The sequence below is a fragment of the Puma concolor genome, chromosome B3, assembly GCF_028749965.1.
Source record: "Puma concolor isolate L17-30 chromosome B3, mPumCon1.1.hap2, whole genome shotgun sequence".
NCBI classification, from domain to species: Eukaryota; Metazoa; Chordata; class Mammalia; order Carnivora; family Felidae; genus Puma; species Puma concolor.
In genome coordinates, this window is record NC_141672.1 from 117,110,319 (window position 1) to 117,137,466 (window position 27,148).

Genomic DNA, 27,148 nt, shown 5'->3' on the forward strand with positions numbered 1-27,148 from the left:
GGACTGGTAACACGTCTCAACCGTATGGCTAGATCTTAAAAATGTGGGTGTGAATCCCAGCCTGTAAGGACAGGACCTAGACAGGAGCCCCCACCCCACCCCCTCAGGTCCAGACAGCTCAGCCCAGCCCAGCCTGGTGACTCAAGGCCTTCCCTGGAGCCAAGCTCTGCACCCTCTACAGCCCGCCCAGGTCTCTCTCAGACGGCCACTCTGAAAGTTGCAGTCGAAGGATGCCAGGACACCTCCAGCTACTGAGGCAAGGCCTGGCCCTGGGGCTGGAGAGGGGAAGCCAGGCAGGCTCCCCTGGGCTCCCAGATCCAGACAGGAAGGGAGAAGGAGGCTGAGGGAGGGAGTGGAGAGGAGGGAAGAAGAGGGGTGGCACTCAGCCCCAAACTAGGAAGGATGCTGAAGACAGATAAAAACAGGAAAGGGACAGAGAAAATGGGGGGAGGGGGAACACCCTCGGGAGGTGCCGAAGGAAGAAAATGGTGGCCGCGTGCCTGGCACTGTGCCTGGGGGACTTTTCATAATGTCATTTCATCCTACCAAATCGACCACAAGAAAGGTATTGTCACCCCCAAGAGACAGATGAAGGCTGAAGCTCTGAGTTTAACAGGCTTCTCCAGGGAATGGCCGAGGGCCAGGCCAGGTCCCCAGCAGGGTCACCCTAGGGACCCCAGCTCTCTGGTCTCTGCAGAGATGGCCAGCAGGGCCACAGCCCTGGCCCGGAGGACCTACGCAGAGGCCCAAGCTATGTTCCGAGCGGGGTTTATTCCAACAGAGCCTAACAGGAAACTTGGCTCCTCTGACTCACTCTGATCCGACCTTATTAAGAAAAAAAGGATCAGGAGCCAGCACTGGGTAGGGTTTCACGCCAAGAGCTGGCTCCGAGGCAGGGGCCAGCCGAGCACGATAGCCTGTGCCCTGATCTCCCCACAGCCCCCAAACGCCTGAGGCAGCCCCTGCACGCTGCCTGGCTCTAGAAGAGGGGTCCTGCCTTCTCCACTCTTGGCTAGTGGGGCTCCCCTACCTCACAGCCATCCTCTGTCCACCCTCCATCCTTTCCCTTCCCTTCCCCTCCCTGACTGGGGGTACCCTGAGGCCTGTTTCCACTTCTCCTTCTCCTCCTCCTCTCCTGGCTCTGCTGCCCTTCTGGCTGGCGGGAGGGCCCTACAGGACCCCAGGGATTCCAAGCAGCTGGGGCCAGCACTGCAGGGGGCAGGCAGGAGGCAGGAAAGGCTTAACCCTCCAGGTCCCGGCCCCCAGTGAGCCTGGCTCGGCATCGGCATCAGACTCGGTCCTGTCTGGAGTATGAAGCCTAACCCCACGCAGGGTTGCTGAGGGGCCCATGTCCATCGGTTGCTGGCTGGATCAGGAGGGTAAACAGATGCCAGAAGTCACCTGAATCAAGCCCCACTCCGAGGCACAGCACAATGGGTGAATGAATGCTGGGGGCCAGGGCTCCAGGGCCCCCCCAGGAATGTCTACACTGGCCATCTTCCCCCAGGGGGGCTCCAGGAGTTTCCAAAGTAGAGGAGGATCTGCAGGGGCCAAGTTAAGGGCAAGTTCTTCCTAGGTGGTGTATAGGCACAGGAGGGAAATTTCTGCCCTTCAGTTCAGGAGCAAAGTTGGAGAAGGCAGCCCAGAGGAGGCTTGCAGAGGGTGACTTCTTGGATGCTAAGACCTTCAAACTTCTGGAACCTCCCAGCTCTGCTGTCCTCAGAGAGGACAGAGAAACTCCCAAAGCACTCTTGAGGACCATCTCGTCTCATTCTCCAGGGATCAGATGTGACAACTGGATCAGAACGGAGAAGAGAGAGGTTTGCCCAAGATGACCCAGCAACTTAATCACAGCAACAGGACCGGGCCTAGTTCCCCTGAATCCCTCTTTCTGCTTTTCTATGCTGACAGCACTTAAGGCCTCCTATCTCATGTCAAAGATAGCCCCTGGGTCTCGTTTTTAGCAACGTGCACACTCAGGTTATTGCCAGGCTATGTTGACTCAAAAGACACAGAACCGAAACTTCGAGTGAGGTGATGCGTGGGAAGCTGACCTCTCCCAGGATTTCACAAGTTCTGCTCACCACAAGGCCATGCCCCCATTCTATAGACTGGGCGAGTAAGGCCCAAGAAGGAAAAAGCTAAAGCTCCAGCCCCTTTGTACTCAGCCCAAGGAACTGAGGTGCACCTGGGGTCCAAAATTCAGCATGTCCCCAAATAGCCCACCAACAAGGAGGGGGTCTCTTAGCACTGACTTAGGAGAAAGGGAGCTCTGGAGGTCCTGGGGAGAGGCTGGAGTGGACAGGAGTCAGGGGCTCAAGCCCAAAGAGACCAGAGATGCTGGGTCCAAAGCAGGGAGAAATGGCCATAGTGGTAGAGACACCCCAGCCTTGCTCCGCCTGCCAGGGCCCCACTTACAGACACACACCCCCAGAGGCTCCTTTCTACTCCCTGCTCCATTCCCTTCCTCAGAGGCAGGTCTGTGGCTTGGCTAGGAGCTCCAGGGACTGAGGGAGCACAGCAGCTGTGGGACAGGCAACATAGCTAAAAGCCGGCGGGCCATAGGGCCCCGCGGAGGAGGCCCCAGCAGGCGGACCAGGCTGCCCGAAACCTCCCAACGCTCCCAGCCTGTTGCTTATTCATTCAGAGTGGGAAAGCGCCAGCCCAGCGGCCAGCCAGTACCGGGCTGGCCATGTAAGGCCCCCAGGCAGTCCTGCCTGTCCGGTGCCCTGCAGAGAGCCTCGTGCAGCCCTGGGCACCGCCCCTGCCCTGCCCTGACCCCTTGGCCTCGAAATGCTGTCATCGGAGGAGCCGTCCCGCTCGGGACAAGGCCAGGATGGACAAAGCTAGAGCTGGGGCAGGCAAGGAGCCGTCCTGTCCTCGAGGCCGTGGGAAGAGAAGCACGTACAGGAGTACACTCCTGAGAGCCTCTCGGTCCACCAGGCCTCTGCAGAGGGGCCACCATGGCTGTAGCCCGAGCATGCTGGCAGCTGGGGGCCCTGGTGTGGGGCGCCTGCCTCTGCGTCCTGGTGCACGGGCAGGAGGCGCGGCAGGGGCAGGGCTCGGACCCGGGGCGCTGGCGGCAGCTGATTCAGTGGGAGAACAACGGGCAGGTGTACAGCCTGCTCAACTCCGGCTCAGAGTACGTGCCGGCCGGGCCCCAGCGCACCGACAGTAGCTCCCGGGTGCTGCTAGCCGGCGCACCCCAGGCCCCGCAGCGGCGCAGCCAAGGAGGCCCCCGGCGTCGGCAAGCCCCGTCGCTGCCCCTGCCAGGGCGCGTCGGCTCGGACACCGTGCGCGGCCAGGCGCGGCACCCGTTCGGCTTCGGCCAGGTGCCCGACAACTGGCGCGAGGTGGCCGTCGGGGACAGCACTGGCATGGCCCGGGTCCGCACCTCCGTCTCCCAGCAACGACACGGGGGCTCCGCCTCCTCGGTCTCGGCCTCGGCCTTCGCCACCACCTACCGCCAGCCGCCCTCCTTCCCTCAGCAGTTCCCCTACCCGCAGGCGCCCTTCGTCAGCCAGTACGAGACCTACGACCCCGCGTCGCGGACCTACGACCAGGGCTACGTGTACTACCGCGGCGGCGGCGGCGGTGGCGCGGGGGCGGCGGCCGTGGCCTCGGCGGGGGTCATCTACCCCTTCCAGCCGCGGGCGCGCTACGAGGAGTACGGCGGAGGCGAGGAGCAGCCCGAGTACCCGCCGCAGGCCTTCTACCCGGCCCCCGAGAGGCCCTACGCGCCGCCCCCGCCGCCGCCGCCGCCGCCGCCCGCCGACGGCCTGGATCGCCGCTACTCGCACAGCCTGTACCACGAGGGCACCGCCGGCTTCGAGCAGCCCTACCCCGACCCGGGCCCCGACGCGCCGCCCGCCGGCGGCGGCGCCTACGCCGCCGACCCCCGCCTCGGCTGGTACCCGCCCTACGCCAACGTGCCGCCCGAGGCCTACGTCCCGCCGCGGGCCGTGGAGCCGCAGCCCCCGTTCCGCGTGCTGGAGCCGCCCTACCTGCCGGTGCGCAGCTCCGACGCGCCCCCGCCCGGTGGGGAGCGCGGCGGCGCGCAGCAGGGCCGCCTCAGCGTGGGCAGCGTGTACCGGCCCAACCAGAACGGCCGCGGTGAGTACCGTTCCGCGCCCCGCCGCCCACCCTCCGGGGGCACGATCGGTCACGGTCATGGCCGGCGGAACTGTTCCATGGGCCTCCCCTGAGCTAAGAAAGGAATTCCACAGCCACCGTGCGTCTCACCTCCCAACCTTCCCCGGGTCCTCTCATCGTTAGTGGCAGCATTTGACCAGGGAGGCCTGGGCTCTGACCCTGGCTTGATGGGTAGGGGCTGGAGGCCAGGCTTTGGGAGGAGGCACCTTCCAGACCTGGTTTGGGTCATCTGGGGACAAAGGGAAGGAGCCCTTCTCCCTGGCCCTCCCTCATTTCAATCAGGGCACCCTTGGAGATGCCCCTGAGCCAGCCACACAGGGTGAAGCAGGGAACATCAACATCAGAAAACTTCAGGGTCAGCAGGGTCCTAGGGGATGCCCCTGGACGTGTGGCAAGGTCCCAGGCACTAGCATCTGTGAGCTTGGCCTGGTTGAGCAGGAGGTTAGGGAGGAAGCCCTTCCCCTAGGCAAGAGTCCAGACTAGATGACAGGAGTTCCTTCAGAGGGACACGGCCGGGGCCAGACTAGAGAGGTAGTGAGGCATTGGCCTGGGTGCAAAATTTAAGAGGATGTCAAAAAACTCAGTAATCAAGAAAAGTAATATTTTAATGGCATTTTTAGATCAACAATAATGCGAACATTAAAAAAAACCTGTGATGGGGCGCCTGGGTGGCGCAGTCGGTTAAGCGTCCGACTTCAGCCACGTCACGATCTCACGGTCTGTGAGTTCGAGCCCCGCGTCGGGCTCTGGGCTGATGGCTCAGAGCCTGGAGCCTGTTTCCGATTCTGTGTCTCCCTCTCTCTCTGCCCCTCCCCCATTCATGCTCTGTCTCTCTCTGTCCCAAAAATAAATAAACGTTGAAAAAAAAAAAAAATTAAAAAAAAAAAAAAAAAAAACCTGTGATGAACAAAATATCCAGCCTTTAAGTAGAGTTAGTGGTGCCATGCTAAGCCCTATTGGAGCCTGAGGCAAACTGAAAGCTCAGAAATACTGATCCCGTCTTTATTTAAACTTTTGATATTTTGTTCATCACAGATGTTTTGGCACTAGCTTTGGTTTTTAAAAGTATTGCCTCAAATACTACTCATCTTGGTTCCTGAGTGTTTTGGCGCCCAGGCCAGTGTCTCACTCGTTTCGCTCGGCTCACTCTAGTCCTGGGCGTGGGGGAGACTCCTGGGAGGGAGCTGCCGACAGGCCTCCCTTTTGGCATCTTTTGGGGGGAGAGGGGACGTGAAGACAGGACCTAGTCTAGGGAAGGCCCAAGCCGTCTGTACGTGAGAACACAGCGAAGGGGCAGATTTCCTTCTTCAGAGGGACAACTCCACACATGCTCTTAGCAGGCAGGCTACTGTGGTGAGGGCCCACTTGTGGTCTGGCCAAGGTTAGCTGACTGTTGGCCCATCTTCTGCTGTCCTAGAATTCCCCCTTTCCGCCTCTGTAGCTGCCAGTCCAAAGTCAGCTTTGGTCAAGGTTTTCCATGCAGTCCCCTGTGTGTCCACATCGCAACCCTGGCCTGCCTCCTTGAGGCGGCAGTCGGTGCCCCGATTCTCTGCTCGGCGCTGAGGTCGCTGCGTGGGACTCACCAGGGGAGGGCTGAGCCCTGCAGGGCCCAGGGGCACAGGTACACCGCCCACCCCCCTCCGCCAGCCTTTGCTACTCTGGCTCTGTCAGCACTGGGACTGCTGTCTTGTCTCCAGCCACACTGACCTGGGTGAGAGGCTGCCTCTTGGGGGTGGAGGTAAGGTTTCTGTCTCCCTAGGGGCAGCTGGAGCCCAAGGCTAGGGGTGAGGAAGGTCCACACTGGTAGCACCCACTCCTTCACATCCCTGGCATAGCACTCAAGTTGGGTGCTGAATCCCACTTCGAGAACCTGCAGGAGCTCAGGACAGGAGCCGGGGGCGGCGGGGGACTTCTGTGATGACGAACGTCCTCCTGCCCAGCGTAGCCTCACACACAGCTGGTCCTCACCAGGACCATCCTGCAGCAGGGTGCTTCATAGTTGTGCCTCATTTGCTCCTAGAGCTCCTTGGAGGAGAGGTCATCCCATCTAGAGGGAGCTAAGCTTTCACCGGTGGCTCTTCTTAGAATACACAACCTCAGAGTGGGGCTCAGCCAGAAGTGCCCCACTTTCTGGGCAGGGGAGAAAACTGAGACCTCAGATGCCATAGAACTGCTGGCAGAGTCAGGCCTGGGACTCCAAGCCAGTGTGTTTTCTAGGGCCCCCTCTTTGGCCCGACAGTTCTTAAAGTTCAGAGGCCACCGGCCAGGGCAAGGCCAAGTCTGGACTGGGGGTGCTTGGCGCTTATCAGGGCCTCTGGTCTTGCTCTTGAGCCCCACAGTTCATTTGGGGTTAAAGACATTTCCCCCTGAAGGTAGACTACCAGGCGCCCAGTGTGCTGGTATGCATCCAATCCAGGCCGTGCTCTGGGGGAGGCATAGCATAGGGGACACATCAGTGCTATGGTTGGGCAGGCATTAGAGGAATGAGCTAGGGGGGGCCCACACAAGGGGCCTCCCCAGTTAGGGGCTGGGGGCTCAGAGAGGACTTCCCGGAGGAGGAGGTACCCATGCATTGCTGCAAGCGATGGCCATCAGCATCCTCCAGGTGCTCCTTCCCCTAGTCATGGAGGGGATGGTGGGAGGGAGTTGGGGGGAAGGAGGGTACAGGCTAGTTTGGGGCTCACTGAGAAGCCAAAGAGGGAACAGTACCTTCTCCCCGATCATTGGTTCCCCCTCCCCACCCTGCTAGGCCCAGACCATGGAAAATCCCAGTTAAGAGAAGGCCAAGCCTTGTGCTTGAGATCAGACCCCCAGGCCCGGTGTGGGAGTCCAGGGCAGATTCTCCGGGACTGACCTCATTCCTCCTGGCCACACACCCAGGGGTCTGAGGCTAGGTGCTGGCAGCTTGTGTGTGTGTGGGCGTGGATGTGTCCTCACAACACCAAACACATGTGCGCACCGCCCACGTCCCTCCATGTTTGGGCAGTTTCCAAGTGCCTGTCCAGAGCCCGGTTTATTCCTCTGGCGCCTTCACCCTCTTCCCTCCCACCCAGGCCTGGGGCTGCCCAGGCCTCCTGCAATACCATTGTCTCTGACTCTGAAACTTGCAACTGGAGAGAAAACCAGGAAACAGAGGCCCAGAGAGGGTCACATACTTCGCCTGGCTCTCGGCAAATCCACGCAGAGGCCTGGAGGGTGACTGGTGGATTCCCGGGCCCAGCTGTGGCCCCTGCCTTTCCCTTCACCGTGGCCAGGCCCTCCTCTCCCAGCCCCTCTTCTCTGCTCCTGCCTCCCCATAGCCTCAGCTTTTCTGAGCTGGTGGTCTTTGGGCTAAGCTGACTCCTGGTCCCAGAAAACCACAACTCTTCTCACAGGGCTCCTCCCCTTTCCAGCCCCGGCCTCATTCCCCGGCCCTGGCAACCCTGTGAAAGCAACATGGAGCCGCCTCCCTGGCCATTCTCCCGGGGCATCGCTGATGGCTGTGCCAGCCTTGCCTGGCGCCGTCCTCCGTCCCTGTCCTTGCATGGCCAATCAGAGCCCAGGAGGAAGCTGGGGCTGCTCTCAGCCTGTCCCTGGCCAGTCCCTCGACATGTGGGGCGGATAAATCCTTGCAGTGTTGACCGTATTATTCTCCCGCTCGAGAGAGTTTTATAACTCCCGGAGGCCTTCAGGATAAAACTTAAATGCCTCAGCCTATTGCTCTAGAACCAGAGGCATCTCTTTCCTTTTCTCCTCCCTGTCTCACGCCCCCACAGTCCCATGGGAACTGGGCTGCTCCTCAACCTGGATGTTTCACCTCTCTGCACATCCAGGGATGTTCCTAGGGCACTCCCCTCTCCATCTAGCGTCCTGCACTCAGGAAGCCAGACGGGGCCCCTTAGTCCCTGAGAGCAGCCCCAATGCCTGGCCCAGCCCCTACCCCCTCCCACGCCCCCCAGGCCACCTCCCGATCTCCAGGTCACCTCCCTACTTCCACAGGGCTTGGAGTAAATGCAGGGAAGGACAGAAGCAGACCTCTACCCAGAAAGTGTCCAGAGTTGAGGCCCCAAGGCAGGGAAGATAATAACAACCCAGCCATTTGCTGAAGGGTACCCGCTGAGCTGGGTGGCTTAAATGTGCAATTTCATTCATTCTCACAGCCTCCTGGAAAGGTAGAGGTTATGCTCCTCTGGCACAGATGAGAAAACTGAGACCTAGGGAGGTCTCACAGCTGTGCCGCTGAGCCAGAATTCAAACCGAGCCCGTCATCTCTGCCTTGCACGGAGATGACCCCAGGAGGACCCACACTCCACCTACGAGTGGGGTGTGGGGGTGGGGTGGGGGGCAGGGAGAGAGCCTGGGCCTCCTCCACCAGCTCTCTGGGCCTCAGTTCCTCCAACTGCAACCCGGGGACAGAGAATGGCACTAGCGTTTGTGGGCACTTTGCACATCACCCTTCTTCATTCCCGCAGCAGCCCCACCAGCCAGCTACTGCTCTTTGCCCCGTCTCATAGATAAGGTGACAGGCTCATTTGCTGATGATCACACGACCTCTTAGTAGTGAAACCGGGATGGCGGTCCCATCCTGGGTTCTTAACGGCCATACGTAATTTTTTACAATGTTATGTATTCTTGCTTATCCCGCACTCCTCATTTATCCACTCATTCATTTGGTACTTCAACAGAGATTTGACTGTCTGCTGTGTTCCAGGCACTGTGGTGACAGGGTGAGATGGGACAGTGGATCTGCAAGGCCCTGGACGCAAAGAGTCCCTTCTCGGCGTGGTGTCCACAAAGCCTTGCAATTCTCACTGCAGATTCCAGGGCATTTATTTCACAAGCACTTCTGTCTTGCTCACTAAGTGTCTTATACTCTTCCTGGAGCTTCAGGATTAGAGGCACTGAATGAATCCTCAGGACAACCCTGGGTATCATTCATCCCCATTTTGTAGATGAGTAAACTGAGGCCCTCAGAGGTTAAGTGACTTGTCCAAGGTCACATCACTGGTGACCGGTAGAGCCGGAATCACAGCTCAGCCTCCCTTCTTCCTTCCCTGAGGTTGCTTTGGGTGCTCCTTCAGGAAGAAATGGAGCCTTCAGGCCGAGGAAGCTGTTGTAAAGGCTCAGGCGAGCTGTGGCAACAGAGGGACCTGGGTCCTTTTCCTGCTCCCTGTTTGGCAGTTGAAGGTCACTAGTGTCGGAACAAACAAGTTGTGTCCCAGGCAGCCTCGGCTCAGGCAGACTTCCTGTCTCCTCTGTTATCATCCAGTCGTAAGGCCACATCCTTTCTCCCCTGCTCTCAAACCCTCCATCCCTGCAAAAAGAGACAGTTCCTATTCTAAATAATAATAATAGCCGCTGATATTTCTTGAGCGCTGACTATGCCCCAGACACTACGCTAAGCATTTTGTTTCCTTTTTTTTTTTTTTTTTTTTTTTTTTTCATTTAATCCCCCCAGCAACCCTGTGAGGTAGAGAGTATTATCACCGCCATGGTGCAGACCAGGACTAGGCTAGAGAAGTTCACAGTCCCTCATCCAAGGACCCCAGCCGACTCTCTGGGAAGGGTACGGCTCCTTGTCCATTGTTTCTCTCAGGTCTACACCTCCTGGAAAGCCAAAATTTGGACGTCTGCCTCAAGTTCGCAGGCCCCACACAGCCTTCGAGCAGGGTGGGGCGTCATCAGAGCCTTACGGGCACCAGGCTGCGGCCACACTCGACCTGGGAGTTCTGGCCTCTTGTCCCCCCTCCTCCTTCTCCCCTAACCCCGGGGAGCCCCCATCTCAGTGTCCTCTCATCTCTGAAGGGGCCCCCGCACCCCCGCCAGCAGCCCCGGCCTGAGTCCACCCCACTCGTGTCCAAGCCGGGAACACATGGGAAACTCCCCAGGGCAGTGTTGGAATGGCAGGAGAGGAAGGGAGGGAGGAGGCGGGTGGGCCGCCCAGGCAGCCCACACCTGCTTCCAATTCCCGTGCCGGGCATTCCTGCGGAGCGGCAGTCGGCTCAGAGGCCGGAAGGAAAGGCTGGGTCTTGTCGCCTCCCCTGCTCTGACCTAACAGCCTCCTCGCCGCAGGCAGCCGGACCCAGAGGGCCTTTTTGTACGCATTCGGGATCACAGGGCTAGGGTTGGGTCCGGGTCCTCTCCCCCTTGCTGACGGGCACTCCGGAACTGGGCATTTTAGTGCCACCTAGAAATGAGGTGTCGGAACGCCAGAGCAGGAAGGGACTCGGGTGGGGAAGGCTTTGCCATCAGAGCCTCAGGAGACAACCCACCCTTCCTCCTGCTTGTAGACCAACTGGAACCATGAGTTTTCCAACCCCAAAGCTGATCCTTTGTCAAAAGGAAGGACTTTTGGAGTCAGTCCCAGCCTTTGCTTGGTAATGAAGTCTGCTCGTGCAGGCAGATGCTGCCAGACCCTGCAGGTACTGAGGCATGTGCTCCCCAGGGCACACAGGTGCCAGGCCCCGAGCTGGGTACAGAGAAGTCAGGGGTGCATCAGACCCAGCCCTGTCCCCTCCGAGATCTCGGCCCAGCAACCAGAAACCAGGCTACGGGGTGCAGGGGCCCAAGCCCACCGCTAGCTCACCCGTGTCTCCAGCCCCCACCTGCCGTGCACCAACCCCCGGACCCACAGCTGGGTGGCAGGTTTCTCATGAGGAAACTCATCCATTCAAGAAATATTTATGGGTTGTCTTACTGCATGCTGGGCACGGTCTAGAGCTGGGTCTTCATTAGTGAAATGAAAGAGACAAAACCGTTGCCTTTGTGGACATTGTATTTTCATGCATAAACATAATAAATAGGTAAAGAATAGAATGTGGTGAGCACTGATAAGATCTGGAGGGGGAGGGGGGATGAGCAGGTTGCTGGTTAAGGTCGGCCTCAGGAAGGTGACATTGGAGCAGAGACTTGAAGGAGGCGAATGAATGAAACACGCAGCAATCAGGAAGAGAGCATTCCAGTAGAAGAAACAGCCAGTACAAAGGCCCTGAGGCAGGAATTCCTGGGGTGGGGGTAGGGGGGTTCAAGTGTGTTCCCGGTTTGCTCACAGCAGAGTAGCCCAGGAGTTAGGGGCGTGATAGGAGGCAGGTCAGAGAGGTAACAGGACCCTGGAAGACACTGTGAGGACTTGGGCTTTTACTCTCTATCCTGTGGAGAGCTACTGCAGGCTTTGAGCTGATCAGTGACATTTAAACAAGGTCTCTGACCACTAGGCGGGGATGGGCAGTGGGGAGGCCGGCAAGAGGCTGACAGGAGGCTGGTATAGAGATCGAGGCGGAGGTGACAGCGGCAGGCAGGGCGGGAACGATGGGGGGGGGGGGGGAGTAGTCAGATTCGGGATCTATTTTGGAGAGGGAGCTGATGGGCCGGATGTGGGGTGTAAGAGAAAGACGGGCCAGGCGTAAGACAAAGGCGTGTAGCCTGCACAGCAAGGTCGCAGCTGCCATACGCTGAGATGCGAAGGCGGTGGCTGAGCAGGTTTTGTAAGAACGACGAAAGTTCAAGTCCCTATGAAGGGTCTGAGGGGCAGGGAGGGACCCAGGGGACAGAGGCACCCACAAAGACTTCTGGAGGTAGGGGCAGGGGGCACCCCGCCGGCCTGCAGGGGAAGGGAGGGCAGCAGGGGCGGAGGCTGTGTTCACACGGAGTAGAGTGTGAGGGGGTGAGGCGTGCAGGGAGGCAGCAGAGGGAAAGGCGGCTGACCTCCCCAAAGGTGAATGTCCGCCTCCTGCCAGCTCAGCCCCAGCCTGTTCCCATTGTCACTCATCTGAACGCACAGCCCCAGATCCCCTCCTCGGAGTTGGGCCCTGCGGCAGGGAGGAGTGAGGACTGTCTCTCCCAGTCGAGTGGGGGGCAGCAGACTTGAGCTGGCAGAGCGGTGGTCAGGACTGACAAGGTAGGCTTTGGGGCCTGAGGACTGTGTGCCCCTGCAAGGCTCTGGGTGCGTGTATAAGCCCGGAATTCCGTGGTGTCAGAGGCCAGGGGCAGAAGAGGTCAGGTTTGCTAGCGAGTTGCCTCCTGACCCTGCTGGCTATGAGATCTGAAAGGCCCGGTGAAGGCCAGACCACAAAAGGCCTCAGCTGCCACCCTGAGAAGTCTGGGCTTGATTCTGTAGGCAGTGGGGACCCACTGCAGGCTCTGGGCCTGGCTTTATGGCTCTCGTGGCTCCTTCTCCCGGGCCGGGATCGCCCCTTCATGGTAGGATGTGGCGAACCCCACAGCCACCTCGCCGACCTGCTCGCCACACAGGGGTGGCACCACCGGACCAACCCTGACAATTTAATGTCCTGATTATCAGATGATGATTTCACAGGGCTGGGAGCTGCCCACCTCCACCCCGGAGGGCCTGTCAGCTCATCTCTGTGTGAGCTTGCTGCTTTCCCTACCTAAGGGCTCCTCTGGAGTCTGGCTGCTGAGCCAAAACATCCTGCTGCACACATATTTCACAACCCACTGACCGGTTCCTGCTGGACATTGTTTATCCTCCAGCCCCAGGCTCAAGAGATTAGGGCTATTTTGCATTCCACTTTCCTTCATCTGCTTCTTGTGAGCAGGAGGCCTGGGGAGGAAAGAGTTCAAAGGAGCTGAGGTTTATGGAACCCACAGAAAGGGGCAAGCCAAGAGGGAAACAGGTGAGGTGTGGGCAAGGGACAGGAATGTAACCACAGGCCCTCTGCACTGGGCAGCCTCCAGGAACCGCTGAGCAGGAGGGAACAGATTTCTCATGAAGCAGGAAGGATTTAGGTCAGACAGTGGGAGAATTTCCTGGCTGCTGAAGTATCGTCTGTAGAGGTTGTGAGAGGTCTTGGGCTCTTGCCCGAGGCTGGGGAATAGACCAAAGAGCTCCTGAAAAGTCTTTTAATCTCCAAGTGTTTTGGGAGCCATCAAACTGCTCATGGGCAGGTTAGGCTAGTGTGTCCATAGTCCAGATGGGGAAACTGAGCCTAAGGAAAGGGAAAGGACTGTACAATGGGGGATTGGATGGGACGGCAAACTTGCCTTCCGATGTCTTTCCAGAGAAGGTCCCAGCCAAGTCCTGCCAGGGAAGAGGGAGACAGGCCTCAGCTTCCCCCAGGCTGGCATGTCGGTCAGCTTGGGGTGGGGAGCATGGCCGACTGTCCAGAGCACCTTGTGAAGGGGCCCTGGATGCCCACTCAGAAGAAGCTCCAGGGACAGAGCAGGAATGCAGAAGATCCTTATCCTCGGCTCTGTGTCTTCCCTGCCCTGGAGGGTCTGACGGGGTCCCCTCCAAGGCTGCCTGCAGCATGGCCTTGGGACCTGATTCACCTATGCCCAGCCCCTCCCCAGCCGAGCAGCAGCCTGGCTTCAGCTACCCCAAGGGCCTTTTCTGCCCTCTGACTCAGTGTCCCTCTAACCCTGGCCCAGACCCTGGTGCAGCCTGAATCCCTATGTGCCCAACCCCCACAGTCAGCACATTGCTTCTGGGGAAGGGTGCCCAGGACTGGCCCAGAGCTCCAAAAGGCCTTGAGTAGGATAGAGAATGATCAGAGCTGGATAAATGGAGGCAGTGAGGCCTGGAGAGGACCCAGTGCTGCCTCGGGTCACGTAGAAAGTCTGTGACAGAATAGGGTAAGAGGCCAAGCTCCTGTCTGCCTCCTGGGAGCAGAAGGCAGGATGCTGTTGGTGACCAGGGACTCCTTGGGTAGCCTGGGCAGACTGTACAGCCACACTTTCCATGGTTGGCCCCATCTTGGGTGTCCAACCCAGAAGACTGGCCATATTGGTCACGGAGGGTGCACACTGTGGAGTCCTATTTAGCAATGACAAAAAATGAGCTAGGTAGATCTTAAAAGTTTATACATTGACTGAAAAATCAAGAAACAGGATGAGACTGTGAAACAGTATCATTTATGTACTTTAAGGATACATACCCACCCCCAACACGGTGCAGATTTTATACAGAGACACAGATGTTCAGGGACATATCTGAAGGTCAGGGGTGATGATGAAGGTTAAAAAGAAATGTTATTCTGGGGCACCTGAGTGGCTCAGTCAGTTAAGCATCCAACTTCAGCTCAGGTCATGATCTCACAGCTTATGAGTTTGAGCCCCACCTGGGGCCCTGTGCTGACAGCTCTGAGCCTGGAGCCTGCTTCGGATTGTGTCTCCCTCTCTACTCCTCCCCCACTTGTGCTCTGTCTCTCTCTCTCTCAAAAATAAATAAACACTAAAAAAATGTTATTCCAAAAGGGGGAGCCTTGTGTAGACCAGTGATAATGGTTTGTTTGCTCCGAAATGAGAATTCTGCTTAATTCAGTCTCTGCATTTAAAGAAATGGGGGTGTCTGGGAGAAGTTCCCACTGGAACCCACTCTATAGAATCTCCAGTGCTGGGTCCAAGGGTTGCATGATTCCATATATTCTGGATAAAAGGTTCCAGGCCCTCCTCAAAATTGTATCTCCACGACTGAGGGTTCTCCTGCCTTCCGAGTAAGCCTTACCCTCTCTCTAGAGACTTCCTTTTAAAATGCACACTTTTGGGGATGGGGGATAAGCACATGGTCCAGTTATAACTGTCTTTCACTCCACATTGGCCACCCTGCCTGGAGGGCCTGGTTGTACCCCATAAGCCAGAAACGGCAGACCAGTCCCCTATTCCTGCATCCGCGAGCCCCCGCTTAAGGCTTCCCTCACCCCCTTGTGACAACACATGGGCTGCCCCCCAAGTCCCGGCCCTTGGGGGCTGAGATCTCAAGCCTACAGGTCCCACTGCTGATGGAATGCCTCCTGGGAGAGCAGGAGGAGAAGGAGGCATTGTTCCTTCCTAGAGAAACATGCCAGCTGAGGGAAGGGCCTGGGGTTCCCAGGGGATCCCCTCCTCTGAAAGGCATAGGGGGACCAAGCCTGAGCTCCCAAGGCTACTTTATTTTCCAGCAGCTTCCCCCAGTGTGACAGAGGTAGAGTATGGCCAGGGGAAGTCAGTTAGGGGAGTCACAGGACCCCTGTGATGATCAGAGATCTAGAACAAAGAAGATAAAATAATAGGAGTGATTCCATTTAAGTTCTAGAAAAGGCATAACTGTCTAAGGTGATTGAAAAGCAGATCAATAGTTACTTGGGGTGGTTGGGGGAGGAAAGAACTTACTGGGAAAGGCAGGACAGAACTTTCAGGGATGATGGAAACAATAATTAGCTTGATGGTCGTGGTAGTCACGCTGTGTATGCCATTTGTCAAAACTTATCAAACTGTGTATCTTAAATCTGCATTTGACTGTGTATAGATTATACTTCAAAAAAGTTCATTTGTATAAAAACAGTGATAAGTAGAGCCCTAGGAGGGGGTGGGGAGCTCCTCCTAGGGCTGCTGCAACTCACTGTGCCACCATGGGCAAATTCATTGCCCTCTCTGAGCCTTGGTTCCCTCCAGCACCTCCATGTGCCCTGGTGCCTTGCAAGGAACAGGGTAAAATATGAAGTATTAAGCCACTAATCACTAAAGAAACTTGCCTGACAGAGGCCAATGGGACGGGGCAGTTAGTCAGCCCCAAAGCATGGTGGGTTGCCTGCTTAGGGCGTGAGTGGTACCCAGTGCAGGATCTGGAGGGAAGTAGACACAGGTAAATACGATGACATCTAATTATAGATCAGTACAGATCCAGCGGGGAGACAGGAGAAGTATGTGAGCCTGGAATGTCACTGCCAGTCAAGGGAGACTTCTTGGAGCAGAAGGCACCCGTGTGAATCTGAGATTCCTCAACAGTAAGAGGAAGATGGTCACCTGTGGCCAGGGCCAGGGCCAGGGCTCAGATTGTGACCAGCAGCTCTGAGCTGTCTGTCCTTAGTCTTCCTCCGGAATCCCCACATGTAGATGCTACAGGTGCCCCTCCCCCCATGGCTTTGAAGTTTACAAACAAAAAACAAAAAACACCTCCACCCACTCAGTTATAACCAACAAGGATTAATGATGTCAAAGCAATTCCCTAAAAATGGTTGTAAGTACAGAGTTTTTAGTCCATAATCTTGAGGTTCCGAGTTGTTGATAGGTGTCAGACCTCAGTGTGTGGCCAAAATTAGGGCTCAGTATAGGAGCAGGGTCGGGGCTCAGTCACAGGCCAGGAGTGTCACCAGCCCTCGCTGGCCCTGAGTACTTCTGGCCTCTTCCATAGCTGGCTTTTCTAACTTCCCTGGACTGCACAGCCACTCCATGGAGTGGCCTAGAGAGGAAGGGTCGGGCCAGAAAAGCTTTGAGGAGCCATCTGTGCATTGTTTATTGAAACCGGGCCTGGGGTGGGGGAGGCAGGCCGTCTGGCGCCAAATACTGGATCTCGTGAGGCTTCAGGCCCAGCTAACCCACCCCCACATAGTTGCTATGGGAAAGGCACTTTGATGATGGGGAGAGGGACCAGTCCCGTCTTCCTCACCTCCCCCGCCCCCCCCCCCCCCACCAGAGGCTTCCGGGGACCAGAGCGCGAGAACCAGCTTGCACCGAGGTGGGCCCTCGCTTTGAGGGCCCTAGGATCCCTTGGGAAATGACTGCAGGCAATTCCTGGAGCTTGAGTAATGGGACCTAGGCTGGCCAAGACGGCCCCCCTCAGCCAGGAGCCACCTCATCCTCACCCACCCTTGTGCTCCAAGCTTCCTCTCCATTCCGAGTAGGTGAGATCACGCTGGCTGCCTGGACCAGGCTCCCGCATGAGGCCCAGGCCCAGGGTGAGCGGGGCTGGGGTCTGGAGCCCAAGGGATGTGTGTGTGTGAGGGTCTGCCTCACCTTCGGGACCCGGAACCTGACAAGAGGGTTTTGGCAGCAAGAAGAGGGGCTGGAATCCGGTCTGTGTGACTCAAGTCCCCGTACCTTACTTGTCCCCCAAGAGCAGAGAGCTTGAAAGAAACTAAGCAACCTGTAGGCTCATGTCATTGCTTATCTGCCAGAATCCCCGAAGCCTGAGGGTGAGGGGACAAAGAGCCCCCGGCGCGCAAACCCTGAAGTCAGTGGCCAAGCTGGGATGGAGCTGAAGGCTCTGGAGTGCCCCCTGCCCACCTCCTACCCCACCCTGCCCCCACCACTCCTGCACGCCCGGCACCAGATCAGATCTTTCCTTCTTTATTCCAGTGCGGAGACGGTCTAGACACCTGAGTTTGGTTTCTGCTAATTCCTAATTATGCTCCCTGGGACCAAGTTGTGCACAGACGTGGGGGAGGTGCAGGGTGGACAGATCCCTGGCTCTAGCATGTCCCAGGGTACAAGTGATCACAGGAGCTGAGCAGACTCCCGACTTCCCTGGGTCCTGCAGGGGAGGAAGCCGGGCCCCTCAGGTTGCAGGCCAGAAGCTGCAGACAGGGGAGGGTGTGGTCAGGTCTGGGGGCCGATGGCAGGAAGAAAGGAATCCTGAAGAAGGTCGGGCTGGGCGCCCAGTCCGAGAATCCTGCCCTGTCAGCAGCCTGCTCTGGGGATGTGTTTTCCCACTAGCCCTTCCCTTCCTGTCCACCCCACTTGTGCCAACCAGCACTTACCTGGCCCTGCCCATGAGCTCTCTGGGACCCACGTGGGGCCAGAACCCAGGGTTCTCCTGGTGGTTCAAGAAGAAAGCTGTCTGCAGACGGAGGCTGGGGTCCGGAGGCCTGGGGAACAAGGACAGGGAGGCAGTGTCTGGAAATTGCTTGCTTCAACTTAGTCCTGCCTCCAGGCCCTTGTTCGTGCTGGTCGCCCTGCCAAGAATACCCTTTCCTTTTCTCTAGCTCACCAAACCTTATCCTGCCTCCCAGACCTCGCTCACGTCCCAGCTCTTCCAGGGGGCGCTCAGAGGCTCCCACAGCATGGAGCTCCCCCACCTCTCTGGCCCACACCTGAGCCCAGGGGAAACAGTTCCAGTCACACCCCTGGCTCAGGTTGGGAGGCTTCCTGGAGGAGGCGACAGCCTGTGTAGAGGAAGGAGAACAGCAAAGGGTGCTTGGGGCTGGGGAGGTCTCTGGGCTTTAGCCGTGGCCAGCCTGACACCCCTCGATGCCAACTCTTTCCCCCACCTCCATCTACCCCACTCCATCCCCAGGTCTCCCTGACTTGGTCCCGGACCCCAACTACGTGCAAGCATCCACTTATGTCCAGAGAGCCCACCTGTACTCTCTGCGCTGTGCTGCGGAGGAGAAGTGTCTGGCCAGGTAAGGAGGTGACGATGAAGCATGGAATGTCCGGACAGGCTCTGGGACTCACCCTGAGCCTGTGCTCATGCCAGCCAAGCTGCCTACAGTCTGAAAGACCCTGGCCAAGCCTCTGAGCCTCTCAGGACCCTGACCTCTTCATCTGTGAGCCTTGCCTGCCCGCAGGGAGTCAGGAAGAGAAGGGAACAAGTGAGCATTTCTGTATAGGTCACTATACAAGGAACTTTACTGGGGCATTTAATCTTCACTCCAGCCCTGAAAGTATGAAGTCGCCCCAGGCGACTGGGGAGCAAAGAGAGGAACTAAAACTTTTCCAATCTGAGCTGCCTCACGAGAAGGTGCTCCCACAAGGACCCAGGGAAGTCCAATGGGGGAACGAGCCTTCAGGATAGAGGGCAGGAGTACAGAGCCCTCTCCAAGGAGGACAGGTGTGGCTCTCCAGCAGGGGCAGTGGGCGCGGGTGACAAAGGGGCCCCAGTTATGCGTGGCAGTAGAGAGACCGGGAAAGGAGACCGGTTTGCAAGAACCGGAAGGTGAGCACAGCCAACTCTCCGTTACTCCTGGGCGTCTCTGCCTCCTGCAGCCCTTGCTTCTGAATTTATTAAAGGCGAATATTCTGTTCAAATACATATGCTTTGGGGACATCTCCCTGTGCTAAAAGAATCTGTTAGAGATTACATTGTCCTGACTCGTTTGTTGACATCTCTCTATGTTGAGAACATCTATTTTTCTTAATTACTTGCTGCCTTCCCCCCCACCCTTTGGAGTCTTTACGTACTTTCACTTTTCAGTATCTGGGAAGCCCTTTGGAATGTCCACATTTTCCCACTTACGGACTTGCTAGTGCACTGCCACTCAGTAGCTGACCACAAGGCCTTATCTGTCTGTCACGGGATGAGACGCTTACACCAGATTGTAACTTCACCCACCGCTTCCTAGGTCCAGAATGTCTTGCCCTTGATCGTGGGTGACCAAAAGCACGGAAAACGAGACTGCGGATAAGGAGGTCCACTGTACCACTCCGCTGGCCTGCCCAGTCAGGTCTGGTCTCCCCTCAGTTGTCCCTGGGAAGGGAGCATAATGATCGTGTTCCTGCTGTCACCAGTCCCTCCAGCAGTGAGCACCTGACAGCCTGCAAGGCAGTCCACTGAAGCTGAGTTTTGAGGAGTTTGAGTCAAAGCTAAATTATCATCCCATCTTCATGAAGCACCCTGTGGGCCCAGACCCGAGCTCCCAGATGGGCTGGGGAAGAGGCAGCCCGGCCCCCTGTCCTGGGCCACTGGAGAGCGGCCCCTCAGCCGCCCCGATGACAGGACCCAGTCACAGAGAGCGGGAGGAGAACTGAGGCCTGGGATGGTGGGGCTCTCCAGGATCACGGGCGGCGTGGGCTGCAGGCAGGGCCCAGACCAGGGAGGGGACGTGCTCCAAGTCTCACCGCGAGTTCGTGGCCACGCCGGGCCTAGAACCTAGACCCTGATGGGTTCCCACGGTGTGCCGGGCTGAACAGAAGGGCAGGATTTAACTGAACAGAGGGAAGGAGGATGTTTTGTTCCAACCCAGACACAGACAGATTCCAAGCCTCCCCCAGACAAGGCCAAGGGCCTTACGTCCTGGCAGACAGGAGCCTGCACCGCCTGTTGTGCAGACATCCTCTCAGAGAGAGCTGATCCCCACAACTGGCCACCTCCTGCCTCTGGCTTTAGGACCCAGACCTTAATGAGTGCCAGGGGAGTGCCCCTGAGGCCGGCCTGGACGATTATCAGCAGTGCTCTGACGAAGGGGGGGAGCTCCAGTCAGCCCTTCTGCACGTGTGTGTCTCTGTCTGCCTCCCTCCCCTCGCTGCTGTCCCTCACGCCTCTCCTCCCCCTCCCTTTCTCTTTTCACGAAGCCCATGTCAGCTGGGAATTGGGGGTCAGCAAGCAAATTGTGAGCAGGCAGTCTGCCTCAGACCTGTGCTCCCCAAACAGAAAAGGGCAGATCGTTGTTCCAGAAGCCACACCGTCAGGGAAAGGACCTAGTCACACCGACCTAGCTCAGAGGAGCATGTGGCATCAGGCTGTGTATAGGCAGTGCTGTTAGAGCTCACAGGCCATCAAGGGTCTTCTTGGTGGGGCAATCAAGGCAGACTTCCTGGAGGAGGGAGCCTGTGTCGCGCTTAGGAGGCTGGGTGAGTTCTGGGTCCGACGAACAGCACGGGCAAAAGTATAGATTAGCATGAGTGAAGTGCGTTTTTGAGAAACAGTGTCTGAAGCTGGAACCCAGGATGTGTGGGGGAGCAGCAGGGCAGACAGGAACGGGAAAGTGAAGGGACTCCGACATGGAAGAGCCCGAGCCTGTGTCTTAGTCCTGCACCTGAGACATGGTACTTTGGTCAACAACCGGGGCCCCATCCAGAGGAGGGACCACTTATCAGAATCTCCTGGATGGGCCATTCTTAAAAAGCCCTCCAGAGATATCGATAGGTCCCCCCGCCCCCAGAGGCTGTCCCCCACCGAGAGTCACCTGCAGATGAGATTGTCATCGCCAGACCAGACGCTGCTTTAGAAAGACTCCTCTGGCAGCTGCCGGCCACAGGGTGGAAGCCGCAAAGGAGGGTACAGCCAAGCCCGTGTGGTCAGGAGAGACGGGGAGAGACCTGAGTCCCAGCCTCAGTACAGGGAGTCAGTTGTGAGGACGATCAGGGACAGGTCAGCTGGCTCTGGGCGTTGGTGACACGGCACCCAGCCCCACCCCGGTCCCCCACCCTGTCCCTGCAGCACGGCCTACACTCCCGAGGCCACTGACTACGACGTGCGGGTGCTGCTCCGCTTCCCCCAGCGAGTGAAGAACCAGGGCGCCGCGGACTTCCTCCCGCACCGGCCACGGCACGCCTGGGAGTGGCACAGCTGTCACCAGTGAGTGGGGCCCTCTTCTCCCCCATAGGTGCCCGGGGAGGGGCAGGGGCTGGTGGGAGGGCCCGGGTGGGGCCCCTCCTCTCCCCCCCCCCCCCACCGCGTATGTGCTCGGGGCGGGGCAGGCGCTCCCGGGAGACATTTGCTGCCATGGATCCACCACTGGGGCAAGAGTTCCTTAGCAAAAGCTACACTGCAGGAGGGGGACCTAGGAGGATCCGTCTTGGGGGACAGAAATGTCTAGAGTACGGGGAATTGCCCGAGGGAGGCTGTACAGGTGGGAGCCCAAGAAGGACGCGAGGAATCCTGAGGGGGTGCCCTCCCAGGGGACCTGGCCAGGTGGGGAGCCCCAGAGACGCTGCCCTGAGGGACACGGGGAACCAAGGAGCCCCAGGAGCCCAGACTGGTCAGGAGGCGGTGTCACAGGAAGCCCAGGGGTGACTAGGCCCCCTTCTTTCCCTCCTCTTGTCCTCTGCCCCCAGACATTACCACAGCATGGATGAGTTCAGCCACTACGACCTGCTGGATGCAGCCACAGGCAAGAAGGTAGCCGAGGGCCACAAGGCCAGCTTCTGCCTGGAGGACAGCACCTGTGACTTCGGCAACCTCAAGCGCTACGCATGCACCTCTCACACGCAGGTCCGGCCAGGCGAGGGCACCGCGGTGGGGACACGGGAGCATGGGGGTGAAGCCTGCCCAGGGGAGTGGGGCCAGAGGGGACCAGGGAGCAGAGAGCGATGTCCAGCTGGGCCAGGCTGAAGATGGGTCAGCGCCAAGGCTCCACTCAGCTCCGTCAGAGCAAGGGTCTTCTCACGGGTCATCAGGCCACCACAGGGCCCCCCGCCCCCTCCCCTGTGGGGGCCGCCCACCCCCTCCCCTGCCTGGGCCCCTCCCTGCATTGCCTCCCAGGTGTGCTGCCCAAGGAGAGAAAGGAACATTGCAGCGAAACGTAGATGGCGTGGTGTTCCATTGCCTGGTCGTCCACCCAAATCCACCTTTCTATCAGTCTGTCCAAACATCCACCGAGTGTCTCTCTGTCCTGCCCCTCTGTCTCTTCATCCAGTCCTCCATCCATCTCTCCAGCCATCCCCCTCCTTCAGTCCCTTCCGCCTGGCTATTATACCTCCCTGTTGTCTCTCTGGTCCATCCACCCACTGGTTTCAGAAGGGACACACCCTGGGGCACCTGGGTGGTTAGGTCGGTTGAGCGACTGACTCTTGATTTCAGCTCATGTCATGATCTCACGGTTCTTGGGTTTGAGCCCCGCGCCCGGCTCTGGGACTCTCTCTTTCCCTCTCTCCCTCTCTCTCAAAAATAAAGAAATAAACTTTAAAAAAATGTAAAAAAAGAAGGGACACACCCACTCTGAACAGCTACCCCGGGCCAGAGGAAGGTGGGGCCAGACTGCTGGAAAGGCACAGGGTGGCACCCCAGCCTTGATCCTGTCCCCTCTTCCCAGGGCCTGAGCCCCGGCTGCTATGACACTTACAACGCGGACATCGACTGCCAGTGGATTGACATAACTGATGTGCAGCCCGGGAACTATGTCCTCAAGGTGGGCCTCCTGGTCTGGGCCACTCCCCCTACTATTGCTTGTGCTCAGTGCCCCTGCCTCTGGGATATGCTTTAGCCACTGGGGCACCCCCTCCTCCCCCAGCTGCTGAGGTGGCATCCTGGACATCAACCTGGAGTGGGGGTCTCCTCTTCCCCATGGAGGCTCTTAGCCTCAGGCCGACAGAGCCTCTCTTTCCATAGAGACACCAAGGCACCTTCGGCCCAGGTGCGGTGATGCTACAGGAGGCAGTGACACTGTCTTCCCTAAGCGACAGAGGATTTGAAGTGCGGTGCACCCCCCTGTCTGCAGACAGGGCAGGCTTTGTGCCATCTGGAAGGGGACCCTGCCATTCTCTGAAGAGACCCTCCACTCCTCACAGTGACCCCTGCAAAGCCCAGGGCTCCTGTGACCAAGAGTCCCTTCTGGCCTGAACCCCTCCTGCAATGAATGCTACTCCAGAGCCACTTCCCTGGGGGTGGGGTTAGAGTGGGTAGAAAAGCATGTTAAGGACACACAGCCCCATGTGGTACATCCATGCAGGCTGTGCTGGGGCCTGGGCATCGCGGTCTCACCTGGGGAAGTCAAAGGTCAGCCTCCTCTGTGAAGGTGCAAAGCAAAGGTGGGGAACCATTCCACCAGGGCCCCTGGACCCGCAGCTCCACACCCCAGAGCAGCAAAGACAGAGCTGTGAGCAGTGACGATGGGCTTGGGAGGTGCTCTAACCTGCATGAACACAGCCTGCCGGGAAACCTGCATTCAGAACACAGCAACCCGGAAGCCACTGGTTACAGTCTGGTCCCAAGCACCTCCCAGCAGGCTCAGAGGCCCCTCTGCTCAACTCACCCAGGGGCCAGGGTTCTTCTCCTTCCCTTGGTTCATCCCACCAGACATGTACAAAGGACCCTCTGAGTTCCAGGCAGTAGGGACTGGAACCGCATAAGTAATGCACAATTCCTGCCCTTGGGGAGTGTAAAGGATTTAAAAGTAACACGTTCTTCCATGTTCTGCAAATATTAGTCTGGGTGTAGCCTACCCCAGTGAAGCGCCCCCTCCCCAGTTAATCCGACATTTAGAAGGCTTCCTGTGTCCCAGTGGTTCTTCAGACAAAAGGCACGGGTGGGCCATCATCTCACTGAGCGTCAGGTTCTGCAGCTCCAGGGCGGGAGATGCCACCTGGCAGCAGACAGCCCTTCCATCGGTCATGTAGACAGGCATGGGTGGTAACAGGGTGCCAGCCTCAGACTCAGGAGACCAGCCTTGGTATCCCTGCCCAGCCCCTGCCCCCCATTCACTGCTGTGTTCCCTGGGGCAGTGACTCAACCTCTCTGACCCTGAGTGCCCAGTGGAGGGCCCACCTGGCCCAGGCTCTGGCTCCGGGGAAGCTTCCCACATTCCTATAAGGGTGATCTGGCGATGTTTTCTTTGACCACGAGCTGTCTCTTCTTTCCTCTCTCTCTTTCCATGTCTCTCCACCAGTGTGGCTCTGTCTCCGTATCTCTTGGTCTTGAGGGGTCTTCCTCCATCATCCTATATCCTTCTGTCGTCTGTCTCCTCCACGTCTGTCTGTCTGCGTCTCCGGGGCCTTCCCTAATGACCAGGTGAAATGCAGCCCCCTGACCAGGTCCCTTTGCCCTCTGCTCCCCTTCTTCTTCAGGTTCACGTGAACCCGAAGTATATTGTTTTGGAGTCTGACTTCACCAACAATGTGGTGAGATGCAACATTCACTATACAGGTCGCTATGTTTCTACAACAAACTGCAAGATTGTCCAGTAAGTGCACGCCCACCACCCTCCCCCCCCCCCAGCCCCTTTTCTACCCTTGAGGTCGGGGGCGGGGGGCGGGGTGGCCAGGGAGTGGCAGGCAGGGCTGCATGAAATACACAAGATACCTGTGCTTTGAGTCACCTTCCTAGCCAAACCCAGCTGCGGCTGGGCCCAGCCCACAGGCTAAGCAGGAGGAGCCTCGTCCATGCCAGCCCCAGGCTGAGTGCTCGCGGTGGAAGCCGGGCCCCGGCGTGCTGATCTGGGGCCAGATTGTGTGGCTCCAGGTGGGAACCAGCAGGAGGCAGCATAATTGGGTGGAAGTCTGCAGTCCTGCCTCTGAGGCTTCCTCGCTCTGTGACCATTGGGCAGTTCGCCTCACCTCTCCGAACTACTTTTCGCAACTACAAAATAGGCCCTTCCCCTGTAGGCTTGTGAGACTGAAAGATTGAAAGGCCTGATGTCTGCGGGTTGGAGAATCCTTCATAACGGTGCTCAGTGAATCGTTAGTGGCCTTATCAAGTGGATTGAGTTCAACAGCCCCGAGTTAGAACTGATACTGGCTGGAATGAGCTTTCATCCACGCCTGGGCCCAGTCGTAGGGGAAGCTGATGCACTCTGGCCCAAGCCTTTGGCGGGGTCCTCAGTTGCCACTTTGCAGAGGGACCCTCTGCTTACAAACTCGCAAAGAAACCCCACCCCACCCATGTGAATTTAAAATGATCAGACCACAGCAACTCTTTTCCACTTAAAAACAAACAAACAAAAAGCCCAGGAGTTGCTTTAGGCCATCAGCTGGGTGACAAATGGCAGAGATTCCAAGGCCCAGAGAGTCAGCATATGCTTATCAATGATTCACAGGTGTGAAGTTTAGCCTGTGACCAGGCTCAAGGCTCAGTGTGTGACCAGGGGCAGGGCACAGTGTGTGACCAGGATTAGGGCTCAGTGTGTGACCAGGATTAGGGCTCAGTGTGTGACCAGGATTAGGGCTCAGTGTGTGACCAGGGTCAGGGCTCAGTGTGTGACCAGGATTAAGGCTCAGTGTGTGATCAGAGTCAGGGCCCATTTAGATACAGCCCTTTTACCCTTGGCTGCTACCATTAAGCTAACTGTTCACACACACCACCCCCACCCCCACCCCCAGTACACCACATATGCTAAAAATGAGAACAGCAGCCTCTAGTTGAATACAGAGATCAGATTCCTCATAAATTGAATTTGATCAGAATTGTCAAGGTCACAGAGTCTGTCTAAAACAACTGACTCCTGCCCCATCCCTGGCAACTTGGCTCTCTCATAGGCCTGGGTTTCTGACCTCCTTCCTCCTCAGGGCCTCTCTTATTCAGCCATTCCCAGTTCAGGGGCCATCTCAGTGGTAGAGAGCCTCTGGGAAGCAATTCTGGGGAAGGAGAAAGAGGAAGGAAGGAAGGAAGGAAGGAAGGAAGGAAGGAAGGAAGGAAGGGGCACATAAGAAAAAAGGGGGTCAAGGGATACTCAGGGAAGCAGGGAGCCTGCATCCCTCTCTTTTCCTGCCTGCTGCTGGGAAAGGTGGATTGAAAAGCATCCCATCTTCTGGTGATGCCATGAGCTAGGCCCCTCAGCAGGGCAGACAGAGAAGCAGCCCCATGCACCCCTCCAGCTCCCCTGGGGCCTGCGGGCCAGGGAAGGCTGAGGCCCTTCTTTCCAAGCCCTTTACATAAGTGCTTGGAAAGGCTCAGGTCTTATTAGAGCGTCTCTGCTACCCTGACCGCAGGCGGGCGGCCGGGCCAGCGCACAGGAAGCCGGACGCAGTGTTCCCAGAAAGGCCATGGGACTGACGCCTGTGGGTTTCGCTCATGTTTCTGAAAAGGAAGAAGGAGGCTTTTTTGAAAAGTACTGAGTTAGAAAAAAAAAAAAAAAAAAGTGTTTCCAGACAGTAGCAGCTCTACTAATGGCCTAGAAAACACTGTGGAACTCGGGGCATGGGGAGGGAGTGGTGCAGAGACGGCACCCTGGGTGGGTCGGTGAGTCCATGAAGCCCCTCTTCTTGAAGCTGGGGCCTCCCGTCCCAGGGATCTGGGCTGTGGAAGGGGAGCCCTCGGCTTGGGAGGCAGAGGTGGGCTTGCTGACAGTCGAGTGAGGGGTCCTGCCCTGCAGCCTACCACTGTTCTCTTTCTTTCCTTAGATCCTGATCTCGGAGAGGATGGACACACGGCCAATGTCCCCACTTCCCAAAGCCAGCCCGGCTCCCCAGGAAGCCTCCTGCCAGGACAGACCTGGCCCCGAGGGGCCCAGCCCCCACCCACAGGCAGGGGCAGCTGGAAGCCACAGGCATCCCTCCCTGCCGGCCTCAGGGAGCAAACGCAGACCGAAACCACAGGGATTCCGGATGCCAGGCCCAATTTTGTACTTAACTCTTCTCTACAACGTTATTTTGTCGATGGTTGGTTTTTATTTTTTGTATTTTGGCCTTACCACAGAGCAAGATTGCCCAGGCCCCGGGCTGAATAAAACAAGGTTTTTCTACTCTGTGGTTCTGCATGTGGCCTGCCGGCTGGACTGGCCAAAGCAAAGTTGGGCTCAGGGGACATCCTCAGGCTTCTTCCTTCCCCTAGCAGAATGTGGAAATGGCAGCCGCCACCTTCCAGGACCACAGCTTGACCAAGAGGGCATCCAGCCCAGTGTGGAAACCCCGTGGGTTTATCCCAAGGCCA

At 57.8% G+C, this 27,148-nt stretch overlaps 1 protein-coding gene across 1 annotated transcript; it reads left to right on the top strand.

The window, feature by feature from the left end:
* The first annotated feature begins 2,626 nt into the window (after window positions 1–2,626).
* LOXL1 (lysyl oxidase like 1) lies at window positions 2,627–26,960 on the top strand. Its single transcript, XM_086711187.1, has 7 exons — window positions 2,627–4,113; window positions 18,140–18,248; window positions 21,005–21,142; window positions 21,622–21,778; window positions 22,599–22,694; window positions 24,349–24,464; window positions 26,620–26,960. Exons 1-7 carry the CDS (start codon window positions 2,964–2,966, stop codon window positions 26,624–26,626), a joined length of 1,773 nt encoding a protein of 590 aa, XP_086567313.1. The 5' UTR covers window positions 2,627–2,963; the 3' UTR covers window positions 26,627–26,960.
* The last annotated feature ends 188 nt before the right edge of the window (window positions 26,961–27,148 follow it).